This window comes from Fusarium fujikuroi, chromosome FFUJ_chr01 (assembly GCF_900079805.1).
Source record: "Fusarium fujikuroi IMI 58289 draft genome, chromosome FFUJ_chr01".
Taxonomy (NCBI): Eukaryota; Fungi; Ascomycota; class Sordariomycetes; order Hypocreales; family Nectriaceae; genus Fusarium; species Fusarium fujikuroi.
This window is the reverse complement of record NC_036622.1, coordinates 971,238-998,081: the sequence shown is the minus strand read 5'-3', so window position 1 is coordinate 998,081 and position 26,844 is coordinate 971,238. Positions and strand designations below refer to the sequence as shown.

The 26,844-nt window shown below is 49.6% G+C and overlaps 7 protein-coding genes; 6 read left to right on the top strand and 1 right to left on the bottom strand.

The window, feature by feature from the left end:
- Positions 1–1,358: 1,358 nt before the first annotated feature.
- On the top strand, positions 1,359–3,123 carry FFUJ_01766 (related to bZIP transcription factor; the record flags this gene model as incomplete). XM_023575062.1 has 2 exons in its annotated part: positions 1,359–2,253; positions 2,306–3,123. The coding sequence occupies 2 exons, from the start codon at positions 1,359–1,361 to the stop codon at positions 3,121–3,123; spliced, it is 1,713 nt and encodes a 570-aa protein (XP_023423830.1).
- Positions 3,124–3,609: 486 nt separating this feature from the next.
- Positions 3,610–5,745, top strand: FFUJ_01767 (related to heterokaryon incompatibility protein het-6; the record flags this gene model as incomplete). XM_023575051.1 has 2 exons in its annotated part: positions 3,610–4,452; positions 4,504–5,745. 2 exons carry the CDS (start codon positions 3,610–3,612, stop codon positions 5,743–5,745), a joined length of 2,085 nt encoding a protein of 694 aa, XP_023423829.1.
- Positions 5,746–6,143: 398 nt separating this feature from the next.
- Positions 6,144–7,951, bottom strand: FFUJ_01768 (uncharacterized protein; the record flags this gene model as incomplete). XM_023575040.1 has 3 exons in its annotated part: positions 6,144–7,383; positions 7,432–7,685; positions 7,733–7,951. 3 exons carry the CDS (start codon positions 7,949–7,951, stop codon positions 6,144–6,146), a joined length of 1,713 nt encoding a protein of 570 aa, XP_023425471.1.
- Positions 7,952–11,504: 3,553 nt separating this feature from the next.
- FFUJ_01769 (related to regulator of deoxyribodipyrimidine photo-lyase PHR1) lies at positions 11,505–16,161 on the top strand (the record flags this gene model as incomplete). XM_023575029.1 has 5 exons in its annotated part: positions 11,505–11,900; positions 11,950–14,030; positions 14,088–15,020; positions 15,068–15,596; positions 15,652–16,161. 5 exons carry the CDS (start codon positions 11,505–11,507, stop codon positions 16,159–16,161), a joined length of 4,449 nt encoding a protein of 1,482 aa, XP_023423828.1.
- A 2,006-nt stretch (positions 16,162–18,167) lies between these two features.
- Positions 18,168–19,132, top strand: FFUJ_01770 (related to CDC5-protein kinase involved in regulation of DNA replication; the record flags this gene model as incomplete). XM_023575018.1 has 2 exons in its annotated part: positions 18,168–18,395; positions 18,452–19,132. 2 exons carry the CDS (start codon positions 18,168–18,170, stop codon positions 19,130–19,132), a joined length of 909 nt encoding a protein of 302 aa, XP_023423827.1.
- A 925-nt stretch (positions 19,133–20,057) lies between these two features.
- On the top strand, positions 20,058–21,540 carry FFUJ_01771 (probable BNA3-Arylformamidase; the record flags this gene model as incomplete). XM_023575007.1 has 5 exons in its annotated part: positions 20,058–20,122; positions 20,178–20,510; positions 20,560–20,729; positions 20,777–20,992; positions 21,044–21,540. 5 exons carry the CDS (start codon positions 20,058–20,060, stop codon positions 21,538–21,540), a joined length of 1,281 nt encoding a protein of 426 aa, XP_023423826.1.
- Positions 21,541–22,416: 876 nt separating this feature from the next.
- Positions 22,417–26,631, top strand: FFUJ_01772 (probable xanthine dehydrogenase; the record flags this gene model as incomplete). XM_023574995.1 has 3 exons in its annotated part: positions 22,417–22,601; positions 22,651–24,849; positions 24,909–26,631. The coding sequence occupies 3 exons, from the start codon at positions 22,417–22,419 to the stop codon at positions 26,629–26,631; spliced, it is 4,107 nt and encodes a 1,368-aa protein (XP_023423825.1).
- Between the last annotated feature and the right edge of the window lie 213 nt (positions 26,632–26,844).

Below are 26,844 nucleotides of genomic sequence, written 5' to 3'. Positions count from 1 at the left end.
GTATGCATTTGTTGTTTATCTGCAGAGTTCACACATCAGTGGTCAGAGGCTTCTTGTAGCAAGTTGCTGACGAGCATTCCAGCCATGATAACCGATAGCGATGGGCTGCCGCTTTGCCGTCCGGTTGGAGCAGCCGCCGGATTTAACGGTGACGATGAGATTGATCTCCCCTTATCACATTGAGTCGTACCAGAACTATTGGCCGGAGGAATTATCTAGCCGTGCTTTTGTCTGCATCAAGCTTGATAACCTCAAACAGGAGGGGACGTTGGTATTCAGACGTAGGCAGAAGAATAATCAGCCTGAGGCTTGACCATATTGAGCCCAGGCCACGAAGCCTCAGAGGATGAGAGACGTAAGCTCGTAGGTGCATCTGCAGGTGAAGTCGACTGTGGACCAGAAATGCATACGAAAAAGCGCAGCCAAAGACGAGCAATGAGACTCTGAGGAGCCAAAAAGACCAGCGCCATGCCTCCATCATGGGCTTTTTGGCACCAAGCGTGTCCCAAAGGGGCAGTTGAGCGTCGTCATCCTCAGGCCGCAGACGTCTCTGGTCGTTCGTTTCGCTCTCTTCTTGGAGCTAGACTCTCGCAAGACTCGCACCTTGTTCGCTCCGCACCCCCTCGGACGGCGAAACAGGGATACGCTCGCTGCTGTCTCTGAGAGGCTCGGTCGTCAGAGGCGCATCTTGATTGGCCTCTAGAGTTACGGCGCTGCCTCAATGAGTTATCCACCTCCTTGGCCCTTGACTCCCACCCTTGGCTTGCACAACCCAAGAAAAGAGCTGACGCGTCCTCACTCCTCTCCCTCACTAGTCGGATTCCCGGCCACCGATCTATCCCTGCTCCCTGGTCAGCCCTGACAACGGCCGGCGTTACCTGACAGAGAGACCTGGATCTAGCGGTTCATAGCGCTCGAATGGAATCAATTCAGGGGCCGAGTCCCTGAAGTTGGGGGCCTTGAGCATGTTTATAGTGGATTACCTAAGTGGGCTTCAGTGGCTTTCACCAGTTTCTCCCTCCCTGACACGCCGGGGGATCATGTTGTCGGACCCGGCGGGTACGTACCGCCGACCAAGGCACCCACCCCATTCATAGAACACGGTCCCTCCCCAGTTCCCGATTTTCTGCCTGGTTCCATCTTTCCCCTTCTCAACTTCCAAACAATCGCTTCTGTTACAGAACTTCTATCTCTCAACAACCATTACTTTTCAACGATCTTCTAAGCAAGATAAACACAACAGACAAAATCTATCGCGACAATACTCGAGTCTTCCACTGATCATCACTTGGGCGACGAATTCAATCTCTCATTCCCAAACACTACATCCTCCGGTATCGCCGAACTGATACAACAACATGTCGGGTCCTGGCCAGAATACCGTCGATATCGACGCTCTCCTCGATCTTACCGAGTACGATAACTTCCAATCTCCTGCTACTTCAGTATCACCATCAGGAACATCAAAGGCTACCTTCGCGAGCCCTATCTCAGCCGCTGTCGCTGCTCCCGCCACCACAACTGCCCAGAGCTTGAGCGGCCCCAGTCACAACTATGACATGTACCGACAACAGACTGGCTTTGTGCCCGGTGCCATCGCCAACACAATGGCCGTTAACCAGACAAACAACACTGGTTACCAAGACTTCCGCAACATCGACTACCTAACCACCTTCAGCCCCGAGGCTGATCTGTTTGATTTCAACACATCTCCTTCGCAGGCTACTTTGGGTGCTTCGGATATGGATATGGATTTCGAGTCGCAGACCGAGACGCAACAGTTTTTCACTGTCGACCCTAGCAGCATCGAGCAAGAGAACGCTGGCCTTCCCTCACCACCCGTTTTGCCCACACAGAACAACGGCCGTCTCTGGCCTGGTGCTCACTCCCAAGCCGCTCTTGCCAAGGCTCAGCAACAACAGCGACAGCAGCAGCAGATCATTCAGCAGCAACAACAAGCTCAGCGCCAGGCATCGCAGCCCAAGTCTCGTGGCAAGGCCCCTCAGCCTACCGACCCCATTGTTGAGCAGAAGATTACTCAGCTCCTGAACTCTATGCGAGCCAAGCCCTCAATGCCTGAAAGTCAGGCTACCAGCCCCATGGCCAACCTTCCCCGATCCAAGAAGGACGAAGAGGAGATGGATGAGGATGAGCGCCTCTTGGCTAGCGAGGAGGGCAAGAAGCTCAGCAGCAAGGAGCGACGACAGCTTCGCAACAAGGTCTCCGCTCGTGCTTTCCGTTCCCGCAGAAAGGGTAAGTTTTCTCCGCGACGATCATTCGAAACCGTTTGCTAACAATGCCTCAGAATACATCACTCAGCTTGAGACTGAGATTGCCAACAAGGTCAGCGAGAACGGTGACCTCCGCGCTCAGAACCGTGCTCTCGTGGACGAGAACAAGCGTCTGACTGACCTCACCCGCATGCTCCTGTCTTCGCCTTCTTTCTCCAACTTCTTGGACAACCTCAGCAGCAACCCTACCGCTGTTCAGCAGACTCCTCAGCTCAAGGTCGAGCCTCAACCTGAGCAGCGACAGGTACCCAAGGACATCAACCCCTATAACGCTCAGCAGTCTTCTCAGCACCAGATTGGCATGGCTATGATCCCTGAGCAGAACATGGACTTCTCCATGCTCACTCTTGATGGCTCTTTCAACTTCCAGCCTCAGGTCTTTGTTGTCGATACTCCTGAGCTTCCTGATGCTATTGACGCTTCTGTTCTCTCTGGCAAGACCTCCAACTTTGCTGAGCCCATCTTCGACTCCGAGGAGGAGAAGCTTGAGGTGCCCGCCATTGAGCGCCCTGTCGAGAAGCCCGAGGTTTCTGAGCCCATTGACGCCGCCCCTGTTGATCTTGAATTTGAGTCTGATCCTGAATTCGCACTGTTCCATACTGAGACCGCTACCACCACCACTGAGCAACCCAAGGAGTTTGATACTGAGGGTCTATCGCACGTTGACATCTTTGGCGGCGTTGAGTCCGAAAAGGTCCTTGCCCGTCTCGAACTTGTCGATGCCGGTGAGGAAGAATGTATCGCTGCTTTGGCCATGGCTCGCGTGCAACGTATCAGCGCCAGCTGTGACGCTGTTACATCGAGGTTAGAACTTCTTACCATGGACCTGTAGAGAGTGGTTTAATGGACTGTGGGGAATGGGAAAAGGACATGCACTAAGCGCTTCATTACTTTCTTATTTGTAACTTTTGGGATTCCCAGCGGATTGGGATGGGATTAGGCGTTACTGGCACAAAGGATGAATCGCCCATGCGAGGTGTTATCGCATTATCTATTTTGTTTTTATCTCCTACTTGGAACGATTGATGACACAGGAAAGTTGTGTATAGTTAGATAGAAGGGCCTACCGCCGCTCGATATCACAAATTAAACATTGAAGGCCATGATCTGTCCCATTTCCTACGTGATGTACTATGCCTTGCATACCCTCTGGCATCTTATAACGTGACATTAGCGCTGACCTATTGCTGTCTGTAAAGAATGGCTGCATGGATCTCCGCAAAAGAACCATGACGAGTGGCTGTGTTGCATGGTAGTAACCGTTTGTTGGTTCTGTTAAGTACCGTATCATTCCTTTTCTGGTTCAGTGATAATTGCAATGTCCATTAAGTCTACATCTCCAGTGCGACTATTGAGTCGACGTGCTCTGCGAAAAAGACCTCATGCTGGTGATTTGATGATCTACAAAGAAACTAAATCCACGCCGTCGGTTGAGGTTTCGCGAAAGCGATCTAAAAGAACTGGGCCTTCAAGTTTCGGTCTGCATGACATTTCTCACCATCAACGTTCAACATCTCATTCTAGGACTCTTTTCAGAACCAAGTCTCATTGCTCGACTGTGTCTTTGCTATCATCCATGGCCGGTGTTGTCCAGCCATCAGAACCAACAGCTCCAGAGTCATACGCCTATACACCATTCACGAATAACTTTACAATCCGCATTCTCACTCTTGAGCCTGGTACGGGCAATGACCCATTAGTTGGCCACCTCGGCTTTGAGAATCTTGATCTCAACCCACAATATGAAGCCATCTCATATTGCTGGGGCACAGGTGGTCGATCCTCTGAGATTATATGCGATGGGAAACCGCTGCCATTAACTGAGAGCATTGAGGGTGCTCTACGCCGTATGAGACATGCAACTACCCAGCGACGCTTATGGGCGGATCAAGTCTGCATCAACCAGGATGATATTGCCGAACGAAGTCAGCAAGTCAGTCTGATGAATGCTATCTACAAGGGAGCGAAGCATGTGCTGGTATGGCTCGGAGAAGACAAGGTAGGCCATGGGCAGGCGGCTATGGAGATGGTTCACTACCTTCATGGAGTGTTTAATGATGGAGAACTACATAACGAGTTCAAAAGAGCTCATTCAGAAGATTTGTTGAGCCAGGATAGAAAACCTTGGGTGCCGTTCTCGAATCTATCGAGGCTGCCATGGGTGAGTTCTGAGTGAGACAGACATTGACGAGCCTTATACTGATGAGAACAGTTTAATCGTATATGGATTGTTCAGGAAATAGGAACAGCAGCACCTGCGACTCTTTACTGGGGCGATGCAGAGATCGACTGGGAGGTACTATCGTCAGTTGCAGGCATCTTGAATACGACCTACCACTTCCTACGCTCACGATTTGCTGTCTTCACACCCAATATCCGGTATTTATATCAACGCTTTGTTGAGCCAGAGGAGGCATACGATGTCAACCATAACCGCGCAGCCTTCATATACGAACTTCACCGCGCAAGACATCTCTTATCTAAGGACCCTCGAGACCATGTCTACGCTTTTCTTGGCCATTTCTCCATCCACACTGGTAGTTCGAGCCTTGCAGAGTTGGTGGCGGATTATAGCAGATCGATAGAAGAGATCTATTATGACGTCGCGGTCAGAGAACTCTCCGGGTGCGAATCGCTTCTGCTTTTGTCCGCTTGCCATGCTATACCAGTTACTTACAAGAAAAGAATTATGGAGAGGGGAGATTTACCGACTTGGGTCCCCGACTGGCGGGTTGTGCCTCTGCACCTCATGGGTACCCCCGTGACTCCTCATAGATCATCAGGAGAGTATCGCCCTCAACTATGCATCAACGAAGAAACAAGAGCTCTTCACATCTACGGTGTTCGCTTAGATCGTATCCGTCGACCGTCGTGGATTTTCTGGAATAACGCTTTTCACTTCCGTCGCAACAACCCTTTGCGCCTCCCCATCGAGGCCTTATGGCGAGATATCTGTGGTCGAAACCAACCCTTCAACCTACGACAACGCTATCGAAACGGTGACTCAGCATTCTTCGCCCTTGTGCAAACACTCACAAACGCGTGCATCGGAGCAGATCGCTCACGGCCATATGAGAGTATTCCCAAGGAAGAATGGCTCGCAAACGGCGCAGCGTATCTTATTCGCGCGCTGGATAAACCTGGTGCCGTTTCACCAGAGATACAAGAGCTGGCGCAGACGGGAGATGGGTTCAAGTGGAGCCATGAAGCAACGCTTGTTACGCGGTATCGAGGTTTTGCGATAACTTCTGGGGGATGGTTTGTTGTTGGGCCGGATATTATGCAAGCTGGAGATGTGGTTGTTGTGTTGTATGGAGGTAGAACACCGTTCTTACTGAGAAGAAAGGATGATGGGACGTGGATACTTGTTGGGGAGTGTTATGTACATGGGATGATGAATGGGGAGATTTTTGACCTTGATGGGGTTGAAGAGGAGGAGTTTGTTATTGTGTGAGGCGTGTGAGATATAGATACCCCCTGGATAAACATCCATTATCTGCCATTTTACTAAACGGAGGTGTCCAGAGATACTTATTCCAAGGACAACCATGATATCGTTCTTGACATCCGACCATTTACTCGTCATAAAATGTCCAAACTCGGTTTGTATTCAAGTGATAATCTCAGTTCAGTCGAACTACCTGTTGTATAGTAACAGTCCTTTCAGTTTATGCCACATATGGCCAATGACCAACGTCTCCAAACGAGTGTGTATGCAAATTCGCCAATACCAACGCCTATAAAATCCATCCAAATAGGTATCAATAGCTCGAACGATTGTAAGAATCAAAGGGTATAACCATGCATGCAAGTTCCTCCATGTAGTTTACCTGTCCACTCGCCCTTACTTACTCAAACACTCTCGCGAGCCTTCACTGGTGCCGCATTCATGACGCTGATATCGTCGTCACTGTCATCCAGCGATCGTCTCTGAGGGGGAGATCCCATGTCCTTGGTCACGATTCCAGAAGTCTGAGGAGGTATTTCGTTTGGACTTCGGAGCTCCCAGCTACCGACGCGCTCATGGTGAATGCCCTGCTTTGTCACCACCACATCCGCATCGCCATCTTTCTTTTCTGGACCCTTGAAGCCTCCTGCGGTAGCCCCTACAGCAGCGGCACCGTGTGTTGACTCTTCAGGACCCTTGCGACGTAGCCGAAGACCGCCGCAGACACACAGGCAAAGGAGTAGAACACCCAGAACAGCGATTGCAATAATTGCTCCGATAACTCCTGCGATGACTGGCCCAATTGAAGAGTCATCTCCCCAGTTGGAGCCATCCGAGTCGACGGTGATGCACCAAGGAGCAGGTGTCGGGCTACAGACGTCGCACCACTGGTTAGGTGATATTCCAAGGTTATTCATAGTCTGTATGAAACTCGAGTATGCGATACCATCAGGACCAGACTTGAAGATGGGCTGGTTCTGGAAAGACTCGTCTGCGTCTGCTGAAGCACGGTAGGACATTCTCACACGAAGACTATCCGTGGATGGCTGCCTATCAGGATCATCTGGATCTTCGCCAAAGAGCTCAAAGACCAATGCTGCGCCAGGCTTGGGGAGCGTTGACCAAGGCGCTTGAAACATGTTGTCTTGGGTGACAAGACCTGAGAGTTGAATAAAGCTCACAATGGGATCGAGAGAGCCAAACATGAGTGTGAGTTTGTTGTAGCTGCTTCCCCAGCGAATGTTGCTCCTGAACTGCGATGCGACTTTGTACGCCATGGTTCGGCCGGCGACAGAGTAGAGAGCGCCAAGTTCGCTGTCGTCGTCTGAGCCGCGGTAGCTGTTTTGTGCGCGCTCCATCGACAAGGCGTAAGTGTTCAGAAAAGACAGCGTTGAGTTTGCGTTTTTGAGCCCCTCGTGGACAGTCTCATTGTGTCGATACTGATAATCAACGAATTCCCAAAGCTGGTATGCGTTCCAGAGATTGGCGTAGTCAATGTCAATTGTGCCATCAAATGGAGCAGTAGAGAAGAGGTTTTGATAGAAGGGCAGAGTTGAATCATAGAGCTCGTCGAGCCCGTTTTCCTGCGTTAGGTTTGTGGTGATCTCTGTCTGCCAGGCTGAACATCTATAAGTGCCTTGTAATCTATATTTTATTAGTCAAATGTAGGTAGGGAGAGGTCAATGAGCATACGCTGTTGATTCTGGATCGTAGTAACCAGGAGCTCGAATACTGGGGTATTGATATCCGTCTAGCGGATATTCAGTCTTGTTATCGCTAGAAGCCAGGTTCACGGCAATCTCTTCGCCTCCAGTGCTATTGTCAAATGCGTTTGGTGATGGCGGATAGAAGCCCTGCATAAAGGCCAGAGCACCAGTCGATACCCATTCATCTGTCTGAGTAATGATGTCAATGTCGTCGTTGTCAATCACATCGGGTTTGAGATTCTGGAGATAAGCCATTTGAATGCTCTGATAGTCGGAGTTGTTCACACCGTCTGGAATATATCGAGCGCCGGAATCGCAGTGCCTTGTCGCAGCATCTGCTGAGCTCCCTCAGGTGTCAATACGGTACGAAGATTGGCTATTACGGGTGTCCTTTCGCCATGGTTGATGAATGCGACGGCAGCCCAGACCTTTTCTCCAGTGCCGGCGGATTGTGCAATAACGCCATGGGCGAGAGGTAAAGCTGCGAAGAGCTTGAACATGATCATATTGAGGGCTGTGTCTTTTACGACAATACAGTGGGAGGTCAACTATAGGTAGATAATCAAGGCGAAGCTCTTCCTTCACCACGAAGAGGTGAGAGGCAATTGAAAGAGAAGAGAGGCAAAGACCCAGCTCAGCTCAAAAGAGGTGAGGGCCATAGATAGGTAGGTAGCTTATGGTAGAACAAGCTGCAGCTACCTGCAACTGACCGTCATCCATCCACCCAACGCCTGATGCAGCTCTAACACGACCGAGGTTCATGTACAAGTAGCCAACGCCTAGTCACAGCGGCACAGAAACTCCTCGCAACATTCCATTGGCATTCCTCCAACAAGGCTGGCATTGGAAGCGGGCGGGGGAGCACGATAAAGCCATGGAGGGCCGGCAAGTGACGAGATAGGTCAGCTCACCATGATGCCATCCAATGGCTGAGCTAAAGGATGCAGCCCAGCTTCTTTGATGCTGTAAGTTTAAAAAGGGCCAAGATAGTGCTGAGTGCGGGGTGAAGGTGAGCGGATAGAGGTGGCTGGGAAGACGATAAGCCCAGTGTCAATTGCAATGATCAAGATCTCGATGGAAGATATATTGAGTCAGTGGCTTTAAACAGCCAAGGGACTAATTCATTCGTGATAAAAAGTACCGAGACTCAAGGCTCCCTTTTGGGTTGGCTTTGACCGCTGACTGCGCAGATCTATCCGTAAAGAGAATGCTTACTACGGCGGGGTTTGCAGGTCGCGCAATTGAAGGTCATCCTCGTGACAGAGAGTAAGACAGGGCTACGGTAGCAGAAGGCCAAATCTAATTCTTTGATACGAAGAATATGTTTTGGTAAAACAGGATATTGACGTCAGTTGTCTTGAAGCCAGCTCGGAGCTAATTGCACCCACCGACGGCACTTGTAAGTGGCTAACATGGGCCCAACACCAACTCCTTGATATCCGGTTGGCGTTTGACAAGTATTTTGACTTCATGCAGTGACTTATTTGTGACGCAGAGCACAGCTTTACATTCAGTCACTCTATGAGTGAGAACTGTTCAGTGTCTCATACTACATTCATTTGTATCCATGTACTATCGCGACTTAGAGGTACAGAGACTCTCACCCCCTGGTGTGTCTTAGTGCAACTGCGAACCTGGTTGGCATTGGGTACACAATAATGGCCCGAAGCCTTTTCTATATATTGGTAACCCGAGATAGCTTTGAGGAATACACATAAAATATTTGACAAGTACAAATTGCATACCTAGTAGGTAGGATACGATGATTCGTTACAGGGCACACTGGTGTTGAGCCTCCACGATTAGTCTGTAACGCTTGAATGCTTAATACAAATATTTTTGGAAGTCTATCAGATTTTGTGCAATGTCTGCAGCCAAGCAAATATGTCGGCTCGATACCAGCCCATTGGGATCCGGACCAATAATCTGGCTCAGAGTATGAAGAGTGTCTTTAAATCTATGAAGCACCGTCTTCATGAATAACATCTAGCGCTCCTGTCTTAGACCTGATACAACAAGCTCGGAGCCCGGGGATGAGGATTGCTATCCTCCTGGCATGTCTTGTTAACCAATTTCAAAGTCTACTCTAGAGTGGCCGAGCTGTGACTTGAGTAAATGAAGACAGTACACAGAATAACGAGTTGACTAGGGTTACCACTTTGATGATGTGACCAATTGGCTAGTCAAGGACCAACAGAGGTGAGCAGTTTAGACCCTTCAAATAAATATGTAATACACATGTGTCATGTGACTTACTAACTTGACTGTATCACAATGGAGTAATTCGTCGGCGTCTACACCCTCCAGGTTCTTAGCTCGCGATCATATCATGCACGATAAGGCACGGAAGTGGACTCTTTCTTCACTTTTAGTCATCAACCCCATCGTCTCAACAAAGGAGACTAAAGCTCAGTCTCATGGACAACTAGTGACAGTCGATCCATCACATATTTGCGCAAAGGCTATCGCAGTGATACCGTTTGTGAGTTACCAAATAAGTTCTCGGCTGGCACACTTGATCAGCAGTTTACTATGGGGAAAGGAGCGCAGCTCGAGAATACCGTCAGTGGTTGATTACGAACAAAGACATGAGCACTTCTACGAAGACTTGAGAACAATGAACCAGAATCTCCATATGGAGTCTAGAAGCGGTTTGTGGGGGAGAGCAAAGGAGAAAGCTTCAAGAGCTATATCTCCTCCGATAGTCCCGTCGCTGGCGCGTCAGTCAAATATTCAAGGAACCAAGATAAACACTACACAAAGGAGGCCGCAAGGTGAGATAGAACGTGCTGTGGAAATATAATGGAACAATGGATCAAGCTGAGTTTGTCATACAATAGCCTCGACGTCGGGATGGAAGTATCTGTTCAAGTGACAACCCTCAATGGTCAATTCGAGCGAATCATGATAGCTTACATGTAGGGATGCATATGCAAGACATAGACACCACGAGCTGTTCGGATGGAACAACACAATATAGTGAGTTAAAGATGAAGAACAAAGCGGAGCTATGGCAACAGCAACTAACAACCACTTAACTCAGCCTTGAAGCAGGGGACCACAGATGGGGGTGAGGTGCTCGTGAGCTAATGTCGCCTACGTAAGGTGGGACAAAGCCAGGCCAGGATACTCGGTAGTGGACGATGTCCCCAGCTTTTGGGTCCTTGGTTTCAGATGCCAATCTTATCAATCTGATCAAGCTGCATCAGATGAAGATCTTTAAACAATGCATAACGAAGCCTATGTGTGCGTCAAGAAAACAGAACAAGTCACGCCATTTTCAGTGTCAAATAAGAGACCATCATCAGTTATGGCACTCGATAGTTCAATAGTCAATAGTCAATTAGATATTTCGCCCTGCTTATGCCAACACCCTCCAAAGAAAAAATTGATGCGTTTGGAAAAAGGGGGCCAGTTTGCGATGATGATGGAAACCTCCGAAATCGAATGATGCGTGTTTAGCGGGCCCATTTGGAAGGTACCTCTCCTGGAGGAGTGGAGGAAAGAAAACTCAGGACCATGATCTGGGATGACAAAAAGACTTAGGAAGATTGGCATAAATTTAGGATACCTTTTGCTGAGCTTATTTTAACACCTTATATTAAAGTCTGATGTTTTCTTACCCCTTGCGGCTCCCTGCCCTGTTTCTTCCGTTTGCATCTAGCCCAAGTTGAAATCTTAGCACAGTACGAGGCCTACAGGTACCGCCTACCGAGGATAAGCTAAGAAGATACTTCCAAGCGAGCCATTTCATTCGCCCGTTAACAATTCAATCCGCATCACCTGCCCTTCTGACCACCAACTTCAGTAAAGTTGTACCTACCTGCCACTCAGACTCAGGTTCTCACCCACTGTACCACTTTCCAAGTCTGCGCTCACGCCCTTTTCGTCCGTTGTACTCAACACTTCTAGCGCAAAAGTATCTTGACAGAGTAATTAATTCTTTTCACCGCATCGATATTTTCAATCGTCTGTACTACGCCGCAGCGAGAAACGGACCCGAAATTCAGAATTCCTCGCTCAATGGCAGCGTCGCTGATTGCGACGTGATCGCCCACCATGTCGAAGTCGACGTCCACGTCGATCGACGCTGGCATTGCTGTCGCTGCTACACCACATTCTCAAGATAAGGTCGTTGCGACTGCGCCTGTCGATACCAACACCAAAAACCCTACGGCCGCTCAACCTGGCGCTACCTTTTTGCATTCGCCTCCCGATAGCAACAACACGGCGAAGTCTGATGGTTCAGATTCTGAGTTGAGCGATCTTGAAGACGAACCCATCCTGAGCGATCCACCGCAGCCTGTTCTTCCTAGCGACAATGTAAACAGCGACGATAAGAAGGAAGATGCTGACGAAGAGGTTGACATTGGAGAGGTCCTGCCGGATTCTTGGTCTGGTGCTGTTCCTATCTTCAAGCCCACCATGCACCAGTTCAAGGATTTTAAGCGCTTCGTACGTCGACTACAAGTTACCCCGTGTCCGTCGCTAATGTATCCTCCAGATGGAAGCCGTCGATAGCTATGGAATGAAATCCGGCATCATTAAAGTCATCCCCCCACAAGAATGGAAAGATGCCCTTCCCAAACTCGACGACCTTGTGAAGCAGGTTAAAGTCCGAGAGCCAATCAAGCAAGATATTATGGGATCCAATGGAACCTATCGCCAAGTCAACATCCTTCACGGACGATCCTATAATCTGCCCCAGTGGCGCCAGCTGTGCGACCAGAGCGAACACCAGCCCCCGGCTAGACGTGGTGAGCGACGCGCCAACGCCGAGAAGCCTAAAGCACGAACTCGAGCTGCGACCGCAACTGTGGCTAAACCTTCCGATCCTTCGACCCCTAAGAAGAGAGGTAGGGGGCGACCTGCCAAGCGAGGAGGCAGAGGGAGGCGGCTCAAGCAAGAACAGGCGGATGATAATGAAGACCGGCCTATGACTCCGGTCTCACCCAAGCCAGAGGTTGCCGAGACTGAGGACAAACCTGTCGAGTCAGTAGAGAAGGACCCAGGTGAAGAGGTTGAGGAGGATTATGAACCTACTGTTGGTCGCATGGGTGGCCTTCGACAGGCAAGAACCAAGACACAAACAGTCTCGGCCCGTCGCAAATACAGTCGCCGAGAGGGATCCGCTATGATCGACGAAGCTGCCTTTAAAGACTGGGATTACAAGATGGACATATCCGAGTATACACCCGAGCGCTGTGAGGAGCTTGAGAGGGCTTACTGGAAGACCCTCACCTACGCACCTCCTCTCTACGGCGCTGATCTGATGGGTACGCTTTTTGACGAATCGACCGAACAGTGGAATTTGAACAAGCTGCCTAATCTTTTGGATGTCTTGGGTGAAAAGGTTCCAGGAGTCAACACCGCTTATCTCTACCTTGGCATGTGGAAAGCAACTTTTGCTTGGCACCTTGAAGATGTTGATCTTTACAGTATTAACTACCTTCACTTTGGTGCTCCCAAGCAGTGGTATAGTATCTCCCAAGCCGATGCCCGCCGGTTCGAGGCTGCGATGAAAAATATCTGGCCTACAGATGCGAAGGCCTGTGACCAGTTTCTTCGTCACAAAGGATTCCTCATCTCGCCTCAGCATTTAAAATCGCATTATAACATCACTGTCAACAAATGCGTATCTTATCCTGGAGAGTTCGTCGTGACCTATCCATATGGATACCATTCTGGCTACAACCTGGGCTACAACTGTGCCGAAGCTGTCAATTTTGCACTCGATTCTTGGTTAGACATCGGCAAAATCGCCAAAAAGTGCGAGTGCGCCGAAGCGCAAGACAGTGTCTGGATTAATGTCTACGACATCGAGCGCAAGTTACGTGGAGAAGAAACAGAATATGAAGAAACCGAGGACGAAGAGGAAGATGACGAAGATGAACAAGGTGGCATGCCCACACCACCTTCTGGCTCTGGTGTCAAGTTCAGACTGGCTGGCCGTAAGCGAAAGCGTGTTCCTGGCGAGAAGGGAGGCAAGGTCAAGAAGATCAGACTTCGTCTCAAATCGAAGGTCGAACCACCCTGCTGCCTCTGCCCCAACGACACTCCGTCTGCCGATCTATTGCCTACAGATGATGGCCGAAAAGCTCATCGACTTTGCGCGCATTATCTGCCAGAGACGTATACCGAAACAATCGATGGACAGGAGACAGTTGTCAACGTGTCTAAAATCCACAAAGATCGATTCGAACTCAAGTGTCTTTATTGCCGCTCTAAGCAAGGCGCTTGCTTCCAATGCTCCCAAAAGAGATGCGCCCGGGCTTATCATGCAACATGCGCGGCCGCAGCTGGTGTTTTCGTTGAAGAAGAAGAGATCCCAGTCTTCGGCGAAGATGGCACAGAATATAAGGAGCAGGCCTTTGAGTTCAGTTGTCGATACCATCGGACGAAGCGAGATAAGAAGCTTGATGGAGATGCGTTGGACACTGACTTACGAGTTCGGACGGCAGCTTCAAAGCTTCAGCCTGGCGAGACCTGCCAGTTGCAGTATTTCAAGGGGGACATCTTTGCTGGTGTTGTGGTTGAAAACCGGCACGATGAACAAACCTTGCTTATCGACATCTTGCCAAATGGGTATGCTCGAATACATCAGAAACTCGATCTCGTCAAATCTAAACTAACCGCTTGCAGTGACCGCCTTGAAGTCGAATGGAAATGGCTACTGGTACCCGATCCAGCCGACTATCGTTTGCCAAAGGCATCAGCAAAGGCCATTCCGATGCCCGCGTCCCAGAAGGCCAAGGAGAAGCTCAAAACAAAACGACTTCATGACGGCAAGCCCCAGAAGGACGATCCGTTCGTTGAAGGCTGCACTTGGGCCGAATTCAACTGCCACCCTGTTGCAAACAAAGAACAAGTCAAGATCGATTTCTGCAAACCCGACCAAATTTGGTATTACTTGCCTAAGAAATCGACAGAAGCCCGCGCCCAATTCACCGAGGATCCTCGCAACCAACGTCATAATCCCAGGGGGAATTTCCTATCGACAGTTCCCAAACCCGTCAAACCCGTAAGGCCGGTTCCAGCATATCCTCCCCGACAAGCCTACCAGCCCGCCATCCCTTATCCTGCAGCGCGACTTGATAAGCCATATATGTACAAGCCACGAACCCCTGCTACTGACAACTACCCTGCGATGGGCAACTTCACCACTCAAAGATTCACACCAGCTGCCCCTTCGCCCGTTCCAGTCCAGCAACAGCCCGGGAACTATCGGTATCCGTATGCACACCCTATACCTGCAGGACAACAAGCCGCTCCCGCCTACTCTGCGCAAAGGTTTGAGGTTAGGCAATCGCCCGCATATACACCTCCCGGAAACACACCGGTACAGAGTCCTGCGAACACATTGCCACATTATCAGCAGAACCAATGGCACGGAAGACATACCTCTGCCCTTCCTGCACCTACCCCTAGTCATCCTGGAGTAGCTCATTCCTATCCGCAACCATATCAGGCTCCGGCACCTGTAAATCACCACCAGATACCGCAAGCAAGAGTGGCTTTGCCGGCAGATGTATCTATATTCCAAAAGTATCCCTTTTTCCAGGTCAACCACAACAGGTACGTATTATCGACTCAACAAATTCGTCCTTTGCTAACCTCTGTAGGGACTCGACTAAGTACCGGACGCCATATGCTGCTTGGGGAGGCTTCACCAACGGGTACGAGGGCAACTTCAGGGCTCATATTATGGCCAACAAGGATGCATATCTCAACGGCACAATCAAGGATAATAGATTCCAGAGCAATCAGAATTTCGGCGCCTACCAGCCTCAACAACACTATTCTCCGGGGCATGGCCACCGTGTGTCTCCTGTAAGCCAGCCTCGGATCAGCCAACAACCGAACTTGAAGCAAATACCCATGTCGTCTCCAGGAACTGGCACCTCTAGCTTCAGCCAGTTTCCTCGGCCTGCGATAAAACAACAGTATTTGCCCCATATGCCTGTGCAAACGCATGCACCAATACACGCGCAAGGACAGGCACCAATACAGCCCCAGGTGCAGCCGCATAAGTCGACTCCGAAGCCCCAGGAGAGGCTTCCGCAGAAGCCTCCACAGAAGTCCCCACAGACCACTCAGCCCCCTAACCAGAGTAGTAAACCCAAGATTGGGACGATTTTCAAGGAATACAAGGTAAGTACCTGGAATTCTCGATAGGAATGAAGGGTCGGCTGAACAGCCCATCCAGATACCCCCGAAAGAGTCGCCAGTACCATTGCCCGCAAACTTTTTGGCTTCGATGGCGCCTACATCTAAGACCCCTGCTCCTGTTGCCGCCAGAAAGCCACTCTTGCAACAAGCCGAGAGCAAAGGCTCGCCTTCTACGCCCACGGCTGCAAAACCGATTCGGGCATCTCAGCAGACATTTTCGAATGGGCAACCTATGGACAATCAAAAACTTGGGACCAAGGTTTCCAAGACCCCCATTCCAATTCCGCGATTGCCAAGCGTTGCTCAGATCTCTTCGCAAGGTTCAGCCCTAGCCCCAACACAACAGGGTGCTTCACCTTCCCGGGATAGCACGTTGACATCTACGGATTCAAACTTGGTACACGCGACCGGTACAACGGTGCCGGCGACGAGCACCTCTTCCGGACAACAAGATTTTGCAGACGTCCCTGGAGGTGAATCGATGGAATTCATGGACCGGCTTATGGCGAGCATACGTACAATAGCCCGCCGCGACGACGCAGGCTGAGCTGCCACCGACACAAGCAGCTGTAGACTATGTATCCGAATACCCTCTTCAATTTTAGCAACTACCTTTGGAACCATGGGAAGGCGTTTATGGATTTCAGTGTTTATGGTATGCATTAGGCAAATGGGAGTTGGGGGACATGGAGTGATACGCATATGACGATCAGGTTAAGACGCATGACGAAGGGAAGTGTGTTTATGTAGTATCAGGTGCACGACCGGCGCCCTCAGAGACGCCCGAAAGTCAACAGAGTTTCAATGATTCAGAAGTCAAAATGCCGACGTAGTAATACGCGAAGTAAAGCAAAAGACGCTGGTGATGTAAACAAAACAAAGCGTTTGTTATCAACATGACACAATATAAATAAGTCATCATATACGCCAAAACAAACCACAATAACCTTAATATTGAGTCTCAGCTGATCACACAGTTGCTGCCTTGAGCCTTGAGCCTTGAGACTCAACTGAACGAGTGGCCTCAAGCCACGGGGAGTCCCTCTATACCTCCCTAAGTAGACACGGAGTTTGATAAGCAGAGATCTTATTCGAAGCTGTGCCTAGGAAAGAGTTCCCTCACCCTTTTGCAACCTCAAACGTACCTACTTACTTTAGGTCAAGAGGACCCTAAGAGACAAAAAGGTTTAGGTAAGTTAGCATGAGCTCAGCTTGCCCTTTGTCGAGTTTAATTAAAATCAGGAAGTCGCTCTGACCTCGGTGACCAAAATCACATACCTTATGACCTACTAAGATTCCCCTCACTCGGGTACCTTAGGTTCCAAACAAATCCAATCATTACCAAACTCTTCACTTGAATCACCCTTATCAATACAAATACCAATAGTTCATCATCAACGGCAAATCTCTGAGCCCCCTTTTTGAACTTTGAACCAACGAGTCTTCTACTTGCAGCCAACTCGAGCCGGCTTCCGAGGAAACGACCAATAATGGTTTCCCAGCTTGTACGCTATGGTATCAACGCAGCCATAATAGCGTTTGTCTGGCAAGTCCGTGAGTCTTACTGTGTCTATAGTGTCGACTCCGTTCGGTCTAATCTTTCAGTTGTCCATCCGGATGGTCCTGATCTCCCAGTTATGACGATTTTCTGGGAAGGCCTCTTCCTGGCAAACCTGGCTCTCGCGGTCACGTTCAGGGGTGCGTATTTGAGGCTCATCAGGGACAATATCCGACATTTGCTTGCTTAGCTGGCATGGCTGGGAGGTCGCTTTGTGGCGCGAGCCAGGGGTACAAAATTATGCCGATTCCACCGATTGTGAGAGAAGTAATACTCAGCGAAAGACATGGAAGACATGAAAGCAGGGAAATTCAGCATATATCTTGGGTATGCATTAGCGAACTCTTCTTAAATTGAAGCGAATCACCCTCTCTATGACTTGATGATGTGCTCTTGTCCAATGAAAAATGGTCCAGTTAGGTGTGCGATTAGGGCTGTCACTCAAGGGGGGAAAGAAAACTCAATATCTTGATCCTAAATGATAAAAAGACTGAGGTAACTTAGTATAAGGTTAGGATATCTTTAGGATACCTTTTGATGAGTTTATTTTGACACCCCACAGCAAGGTCTGATGTTTTGCTCCCTGAGGTCACTTGAGATATTGCTCTGCTGCAAGGCTTGTATTGGATTTCTGGGTAAAGGAACAATGGCACTGTATCGCTTGAACATGCACTGAGACTCAATCATACAATTCAAAGGCCAAGTGAAGTTGTTTACTTCATGTTACAGTGGCCGTTCTCAAGGCATAAACGAGATCTATTGGTTGTTCTTGCAGTGGCAGGCAATGAACAGTTGACACTGTCCTCTCATCTCTGTGACGCACAACCACTGGCAGCGGTTACACTTAGTACATTGTGGTCCGAGAATTGATACATTCCTTTCTTCGATATGGCCTTGCCAACTTGTTTCCCTTTCCTTTCTTCACCATCACCTTCCAACCTTTCCAACCTTCAAAACTATCAAGGCTCGTGTGAAATACAACAACATCATTCGCCATGAGCATCACCGCCTGGACTGACGAAGATGTTCGAGCGTCCCTCGTCCCCCAGAACGAGTTCCCTAGCTGCTCCTATCGTCGAGGAACTCGACTAGGACGAGGCGCGTGTGCCACCGTCTATAAGATCCTGAATGTCAAAACCGGAAGCCTATTCGCCGGCAAGGTCTCTCCTGAGAATTACGATCACCTACGAGAGGAAGCCAGAAACTTGGCTAGATTGAATCATGTAAGTCTTTACGTATTGCGGTGTTGAATATCATAACTGACCATGTATTTATGTAGCCCCAAATCGTCAAGTTCGTCGAATACTGTGAGGACAAGCATAATCCAGCCGCCAATGTCCTTGTCATGGAGCTCTGTGCTGGGGGTAGTCTTCAAGACAGAATTCATGACAACCCCAGAGGCTTCAAAGGTGAAGAGACCTTGCAAGTCATGCTCCAGGTTGGGCAGGCCGTGGAGTATCTGCATGAGAAGGGACTCTTTCACACCGACATTAAGCCGCGTAACATCATTGTTCGATCCTGGTCCCCAGTTGATGTTGTCCTCGGCGACTGTGCTGAGGTTATGAAGGTCCAGCATATTGACCCAATGAAACGACCGTACGGAACCCGGTCCTACTGGTCGCCCTACATGGAGAGATACGGCAGAAATTCCGGCAAGAGCGACGACATCTGGGCACTCGGGATCTCACTTCTCGGGATGATGGCCCAGTGGCCTCGTTGTCTTGTGAAGCAAGAAAAGCAATATCCCAAAAAGTGCTCCAACCACGCACACGAGTTGCATAAGCGAAATCATGGCGATGACCGTTTGCAGATCCTGCTGCGCCTGCTGGAGTGGGATCATAACAAGCGGATCACCGCTTCCGAGCTGGTGAAGCTGGTGACTGAGCGTCTGGAGGCTGGCCCCTACTTTGTCGAGGAGCTGAAGTCTCCTGAGGGCTTCCAGCCTTTGGTGTTTTGGTAGAGAAAGATATCTTGTCTTTTGCGGGGTTATCTGCCGTCGAGTTGAAGCAAGAGTTCATTGATGGGAAATGTTAGAGCGACATAACAGAGATTGAATATGGACAGAGAGAACAGCGAATGTAACTACGGAGTAGTGCAGGATGAGACTTGTATAGCAGGGTGTTCTTGCACTTGGTGATATCTTAAGTCAATAAAGTCATTTGTACTAAAGCAACTGATTTGCGTGTGGTGTTTGCGACAGCGACGAGTTGTTCTCTGAAGACATTCCAGTTCCTCATTAAGCATTATCGGCATCAGAACTATGAGCCGTCCCTATGTCAGTTGACCCTTGTCACGGATATCTGTATGTATGGAGTCTCATGTCGACTTTTCCGACTGATAGTAGAGCGCTCCGGTCTCGCTATCTGAACAAGAGATTCAGAGCGGACAGCAAGGGATAGAAGAGCTTATCGTCGGAACAAAGCCGATGCATTCTACAGCAGCATCAACATCAAGAGCCGGACACAACCTTGCATCGAGTTATCGAGCCAATCCTGATAAACCAATTTCAGTGCTCATCATCGGAGCTAATGGCGCGATTAGTAGGAGAATTAAACCCCCGCAAAAGTTATTAGTCATCACTTATCGCTCCCGGTTACGGCGATGTCGCAACCGTTGATACACGAGCTACTTGTGGAGAGAAAGACTGCTATTGATCCAATTGTCAAGGCGTGGTTCCTCTCATTGGGAGAATTATACCTGAGTATCTCTGCTACAGTACAGTTGTCGAAGAATCTGACTAATACTGGAAAAGGACCCTTTCGTCGCTGTTGATGTTGCGCTCCATATTAAGCCCGAGCCGCCCCTCCCAATCCGTGCTCCGGACTACACTCCGAAGCATTATCCCTCTTCACTCATCAAGGTCATTCTCAAGCAGTGTCAGCGTCATGAGTAACCAGACGCAAAAGCTCAAGCCCGCGGCTCGAGTCCAGGGCCAGAAGAAGGATGTTTGGTAGGTTTCGTACAAATCCTGTCAGGAACAACGATAACTAACTCAGCCGAAATAGGTCCATGATCAATGAGGCCGCTGCGTCTTCACCTATCCAGCCTATTGTGAACTTGGGTCAGGGGTTCTTTGGCTACAACCCTCCTGACTTCATTCTTAACGCTGCCAAGGAGGCTTTGGATCGTGTTGAGTGCAATCAGTATGCGCCTGCTAAGGGACGACCGCGGTTGAGGAAAGCCCTTGCGGATGCGTACTCACCATTCTGGAGGCGTCAGTTGGACCCTGAGACTGATATTATCATCACAACTGGTGCTAATGAGGGTATGCTGAGTGCATTCATGGGTTTTATTGAACCTGGCGATGAGGTTATTGTGTTTGAGCCATTCTTTGATCAGTGAGTGCCCTTATTTCGTGTATTAAATACTGAGCTAACATTGGTGTAGATACATTAGCAATATTCAAATGCCCGGAGGCAAGGTCGTCTATGTTCCCCTTCATCCTCCCGAGACAGGAGCCACAAAGAACTCTTCTGCCGCAGACTGGACAATCGACTTTGACGAGCTCGAGAAGGCCTTCACACCCCGCACCAAGATGATTGTCATTAACACTCCCCGTGAGTATCACAGACTTCCCGCTTATATCAGCGCTGACCCCATGTAGACAACCCTGTAGGCAAGGTCTTCCACAAGGACGAGTTACAAAAGATTGCCGACCTCGCTGTCAAGCACCAGACTATCATTCTTTCAGATGAGGTTTATGACCGTCTTTTCTACGTGCCGTTTACACGAATTGCCAACCTTTCTCCTGAGGTGGAGAAGCTCACTCTCACTGTTGGATCTGCTGGCAAGAACTTTTATGCCACCGGCTGGCGTGTCGGTATGTGAAGAGTCTGTTGCCGAGATATGTCATTTTGCTAATACTTTACAGGCTGGCTGATTGGGCCCCCAGAGCTGATCCAGCCCGTCACTGCTGCCCACACCCGCATCTGCTTCTCCACACCCGCCCCCTTTCAAGAAGCCGCCGCCATTGGTTTCGAGCAAGCCGACAAGAATGGTTTCTGGGATGAGACCATCAAGGAGATGAAGGCAAAGGTCGACCGTCTCAACGAGGTATTCGAGGAACTCAACCTACCCGTGACATACCCCGAGGGCGGTTACTTCCTGCTTGTCAACATGGCCAAGGTCAAGCTCCCAGAGGACTACCCCTTTCCTCCTCATGTCGCAAGCCGGCCTCGAGATTTCAAGCTGGCGTGGTTCCTCATCCAGGAGATTGGTGTTGCGGCTATTCCTCCTACGGAATTTTATACTCCAAACAATGCGCACTTGGCGGAGGATTATATCCGATTTGCTGTGTGTAAGAATGATGATATCTTGGAGCAGGCTAAGGAGAGGCTAAGGGGGCTGAAGAAGTACATTCAAGAGTAGAGCGTGTTAGAAAGAAAGAAAGTAAAGAGTCGGAGCGTTAGATTAGACGGGCTTCGTAGATCTCATATTTGTTCTGCAAGTCCTATAGTGCAGTTGGTTCGTATCTCAGTGCCTCCTAGTATGTGCATGAGTCTGTGAGATAGACGATAACCAGGGTGTGAGGAATTCTCTGGTTGGTCAAGCCTTTCTATCACTATCTGGATCCCTGCTACTATGTCTTCGAGTCCGATGGAGACTACAAGAACTACAGTATTTCTCTAGATTTATCCTGCAGCTGCTACATTCATAGTTCACCGCTATATGCAGAATATCTACAGTCTTGTCTCTGAACTCCGATGTCAAAGTGGAGGATCCCGATCGTGGAACTGGCCTATCGTGGTCGCGGAGCCGGCCGTTAGCGAGCTGCATCGTGGGGTAGAGGCTCTCTTCCCCGCACAGGCAACAGAGGGAACAAGCACTGAGTGGCTGCTGTAGCTGAGAGCGGGGGTGCAAATCTTGGGCTTATCAGTGGCGATGAGTTAACCTTGACACGTCCTAAACAGAAACAATCCGTCCTCTCATTCGTTCACTGTTTGGCTATCACGGGTATCTCGTTAGGAAGAGGAAGGTGCCGTTGCACAAGGTCCAATTGTTTTTTGTCAATATGACGCAGGGAAGATTCTCAACTTGAACCCGCTGTCTAACCGTTGCCGGCCACGCCTCGTGAACCTGAGCCCTCTATCCCTTCTACAGCAACTGTACAACGCCTCGGTTCGTTTGTTGATAAGAGCCACAGAGGCCCCGTTGTCTTTTCTATCCTTTCCCTTTTGACTCTTGGACTCTTCTTCTCTTCCCAACAACCATTCAAGATACCCATTCCTTTGATTCATCGCTATCATGGCGCCTAGCGCTGTATCTCCCACAAGGGAGTCCAATCCTGAGCCCTTGGCAACCCTAACCTCTAAATTCGATGATACCCTTCGATTCTATCTCAACGGGACCAAAGTTGTTCTGGACGACATAGATCCAGAGGTCACAGTCTTAGAATACCTACGAGGAATTGGTCTCACAGGAACAAAACTGTAAGCACTTATAGCAGCCCCAGTTTCTTCTTTGTTCTGACGATGATAGTGGCTGTGGCGAAGGCGGTTGCGGAGCTTGCACAATCGTGGTCAGCCAGTATAACCCAACAACCAAGAAGATCTACCATGCCAGTGTCAACGCGTGTCTGGCTCCTCTCGTCAGTCTAGACGGTAAACATGTCGTTACCGTTGAAGGTATCGGTAGCTCCCAGAAGCCCCACCCAACTCAGGAACGCATTGCCAAGTCCAATGGCAGCCAATGTGGTTTCTGTACTCCTGGTATTGTGATGAGCTTGTATGCTTTACTGCGAAACAACGACTCACCCTCCAAAGATGATGTTGAGGAGGCGTTTGATGGCAACCTGTGTCGATGTACTGGCTACCGTTCTATCCTAGATGCGGCTCAAACGTTCAGTGTTGATAAGCCGGGTATGAAGTTTAAGAAAGCAGGGGGTACTGGATGCTGCATGGAGAACGGCAACGGTCCACCCAGTGGAGGTTGCTGTATGGACAAAGCAAACCTCGATGATGCACCTATCAAAAGGTTCACGCCTCCAGGGTTCATCGAGTATAACCCAGACACAGAGCTTATCTTCCCACCGGCTCTCAAGAGACATGAGTTACGGCCTTTGGCTTTCGGAAACAAGAGACGGAGATGGTATCGTCCTGTCACCGTCGAGCAACTCCTGCAGATCAAGAGTGCTCATCCTCAGGCTAAGATTATCGGTGGAAGCACAGAAACTCAGATCGAAACAAAGTTCAAGGCTTTGGAGTACCCTGTGTCAGTTTATGTTGGCGATATTGCGGAGTTGCGGCAGTACACGTTCAAGGACGACCATCTTGAGATCGGTGGAAATGTTATCCTGACTGACCTTGAGAGTATTTGCGAGCATGCTATCCCTCACTATGGACGGGAACGCGCACAGGTATTTGAGGCGATGCTCAAGCAGCTCAAGTTCTTCGCTGGTCGACAAATTCGAAACGTTGGTACTCCTGCGGGTAACTTGGTCACTGCATCGCCAATCTCAGATCTCAACCCCGTATTCTGGGCTGCAAATGCTGTATTAGTGGCCAAGTCGTCCACCAAGGAAACAGAGATCCCTGTTTCTCAATTCTTTACAGGTTATCGAAAGACAGCACTCGCACAGGATGCGATCATTGCGTCGATACGAATTCCAGTCACTCAGAGTAAGGGCGAATACTTCAGAGCATACAAGCAGGCCAAGAGAAAGGATGACGATATCGCTATTGTCACTGGAGCTCTGCGGGTTCGCTTGGATGATGAAGGTATCGTTCAAGAAGCAGCCCTTATTTATGGTGGCATGGCTGCTATGACGGCTGCTGCCAAAACAGCCATGGAATACCTTATTGGGAGACGGTTTGCCGACTTGGAGACTTTGGAGGGAACTATGAACGCTCTTGGTCGCGACTTTGACTTGCAATTTAGTGTTCCGGGTGGCATGGCATCTTACCGAAAGTCTTTGGCTTTTGGATTCTTCTACCGGTTTTACCATGACGTTTTGACGATCCTCGATGGAAGCTCAGAGCAGGTTGACAAGGAGGCTATTGACGAGATTGAGCGAGACTTGTCCAGTGGAGCAGTCGATGAGGATGCTGCTGTGGCTTACAAGAAGGAAGTGACTGGCAAATCTAACCCCCATCTGGCTGCTCTCAAGCAAACAACAGGCGAGGCGCAATACACCGACGATATTCCTGCCATGAAGAACGAGCTTCATGCCTGTTATGTCCTTTCGAAACGAGCACACGCCAAGATCATCTCTATCGATTACTCGGCGGCTTTGGATATTCCGGGAGTAGTGGATGTTGTTGATAAGGATGACATGCCATCTCCTGATGCCAATAAATTCGGTGCTCCTCACTTTGACGAGGTCTTTTTCGCTGAGGGCAAGGTTCTGACCGTTGGTCAGCCGATTGCCTTAGTTCTGGCGACTTCTCCTCTGCGAGCTCAGGAGGCTGCTCGAGCAGTCAAGATTGAATATGAAGATTTGCCATCCGTTCTCTCGATTGAGGATGCTATTGCAGCCGATAGCTACCACAACTTCTACCGACGAATCAAGAAGGGAGATACGGAGAAGGCTTTCAAGGAGTGTGACCATGTGTTCACTGGAACAGTGAGAATGGGCGGTCAAGAGCATTTTTACCTCGAGACCAATGCTTGCTTGGTTGTCCCCAAGCCTGAGGATGGAGAGATGGAGATCTTTGCCAGTACTCAGAACGCCAACGAAACGTGAGTCTTGTTCTTGTTATTTCTGTTTGGCCAATATTAGATACTAACCCTTGTTTCAGACAAGTATTCGCTTCGCGAGTTTGCGATGTACAGTCAAATAAGGTTGTTGTTCGTGTCAAGCGACTGGGTGGCGCATTCGGAGGAAAGGAGTCACGATCAGTGATTCTCAGCTCCATCTTGGCGCTCGCCGCAAAGAAGACCAAGAGACCAGTCCGATACATGCTGTCGCGAGAGGAAGACATGGTTACGAGCGGACAACGCCATCCTTTCCTTGGCAAGTACAAGGTCGGAGTGAACAAAGACGGTAAGATCCAAGCTTTGGACTGCGATGTCTTCAACAATGCAGGTTGGACGTTCGACCTCAGTGCAGCCGTGTGCGAGCGAGCAATGACCCATATCGATGGTTGCTACGATATTCCTAATGTGTACATTCGAGGACGCTTGTGCAAGACGAACACGATGTCTAACACTGCGTTCCGAGGATTTGGTGGACCTCAGGGCATGTTCATCGCAGAGTCGTACATGGAGGAGGTGGCTGACCGATTGGGAATGCCCGTCGAGACGCTGCGCCAGATCAACTTGTACGAGAAGGATGGCCAGACTCATTTCGGGCAAGGTCTTGGAGATTGGCATGTTCCCCTGATGTACAAGCAGGTGCAGGAAGAGGTGATGTACGAAGCACGCCGACATGCCATTACCGATTTCAACCAAACGAACAAGTGGCGGAAGAGAGGTCTTGCATTGATTCCGACCAAATTTGGTATTTCGTTCACCGCTCTATTTCTGAATCAGGCTGGCGCTTTGGTGCACATCTATCACGACGGCTCTGTCTTGGTGGCCCATGGTGGTACTGAGATGGGACAAGGATTGTATACCAAGCTCACCCAAATTGCAGCACAAGCACTGGGTGTTCCATTGGACAATGTCTTCATATCCGAGACTTCAACCAACACAGTGGCCAACGCCTCTGCAACAGCTGCTTCGGCCTCGTCAGATCTGAACGGATACGCCATCTTCAACGCATGTGAGCAGCTGAACGAGCGATTAGCACCATATCGAAAGAAGCTGGGCCCTGAGGCGACCATGAAGGATCTCGCTCATGCTGCTTACTTCGACCGTGTCAATCTTTCTGCCCAAGGCTTCTACAAAACGCCCGAAATTGGATACGACTGGAATACTAACAAGGGCAAGATGTTCTTCTACTTCACTCAGGGAGTCGCCGCAGCTGAAGTGGAACTTGACCTGCTGACTGGAACGTGGACCTGCATACGCGCAGACATCAAGATGGATGTTGGTCAGTCTATCAACCCAGCGATCGACTATGGTCAAATCCAGGGTGCGTTCATGCAAGGTCTCGGTCTCTTCACAATGGAAGAATCGTTGTGGCTACGTAACGGTCCCATGGCCGGACATCTCTTCACACGGGGTCCTGGCGCATACAAGATTCCTGGGTTCCGAGATATCCCTCAGACTTTCAACGTGTCACTTCTCAAAGACGTGGAATGGAAAGAGCTACGTACCATTCAACGCAGCCGTGGTGTAGGTGAACCGCCATTCTTCATGGGAAGCTCGGTCTTCTTCGCTATTCGAGATGCACTCAAGGCAGCGCGCGCACAATCCGGAGTAAAGGCTACGATCGGCGATGACTCTTGTGAGGGGCTTCTGCGGCTCGAGAGTCCAGCGACACCTGAAAGGATCCGATTGGCGTGTGAGGATGAGATCATGCGCAAGGCGAGAGTTTTGCCGAAGGAGGGAGAGAGGAGTTTCTTCGTTGCGATCTAGTCTGATACATGACCTTTCAGGGAGGGACTATGAGGTCTAGCAGGGATTTTGGCGTTTATGATACCTCTTACTATTGGAGGTAAGGTTGACATGGTCAGGCACACTTTACGAGTCCATAATATGAAATATCATGTATCATGTTGTATGGCAGAATCTTTGACCTTGGTGATGTACGTGCGTCTTGGCCCAAGTAAAACGAAGTTACCAACACAA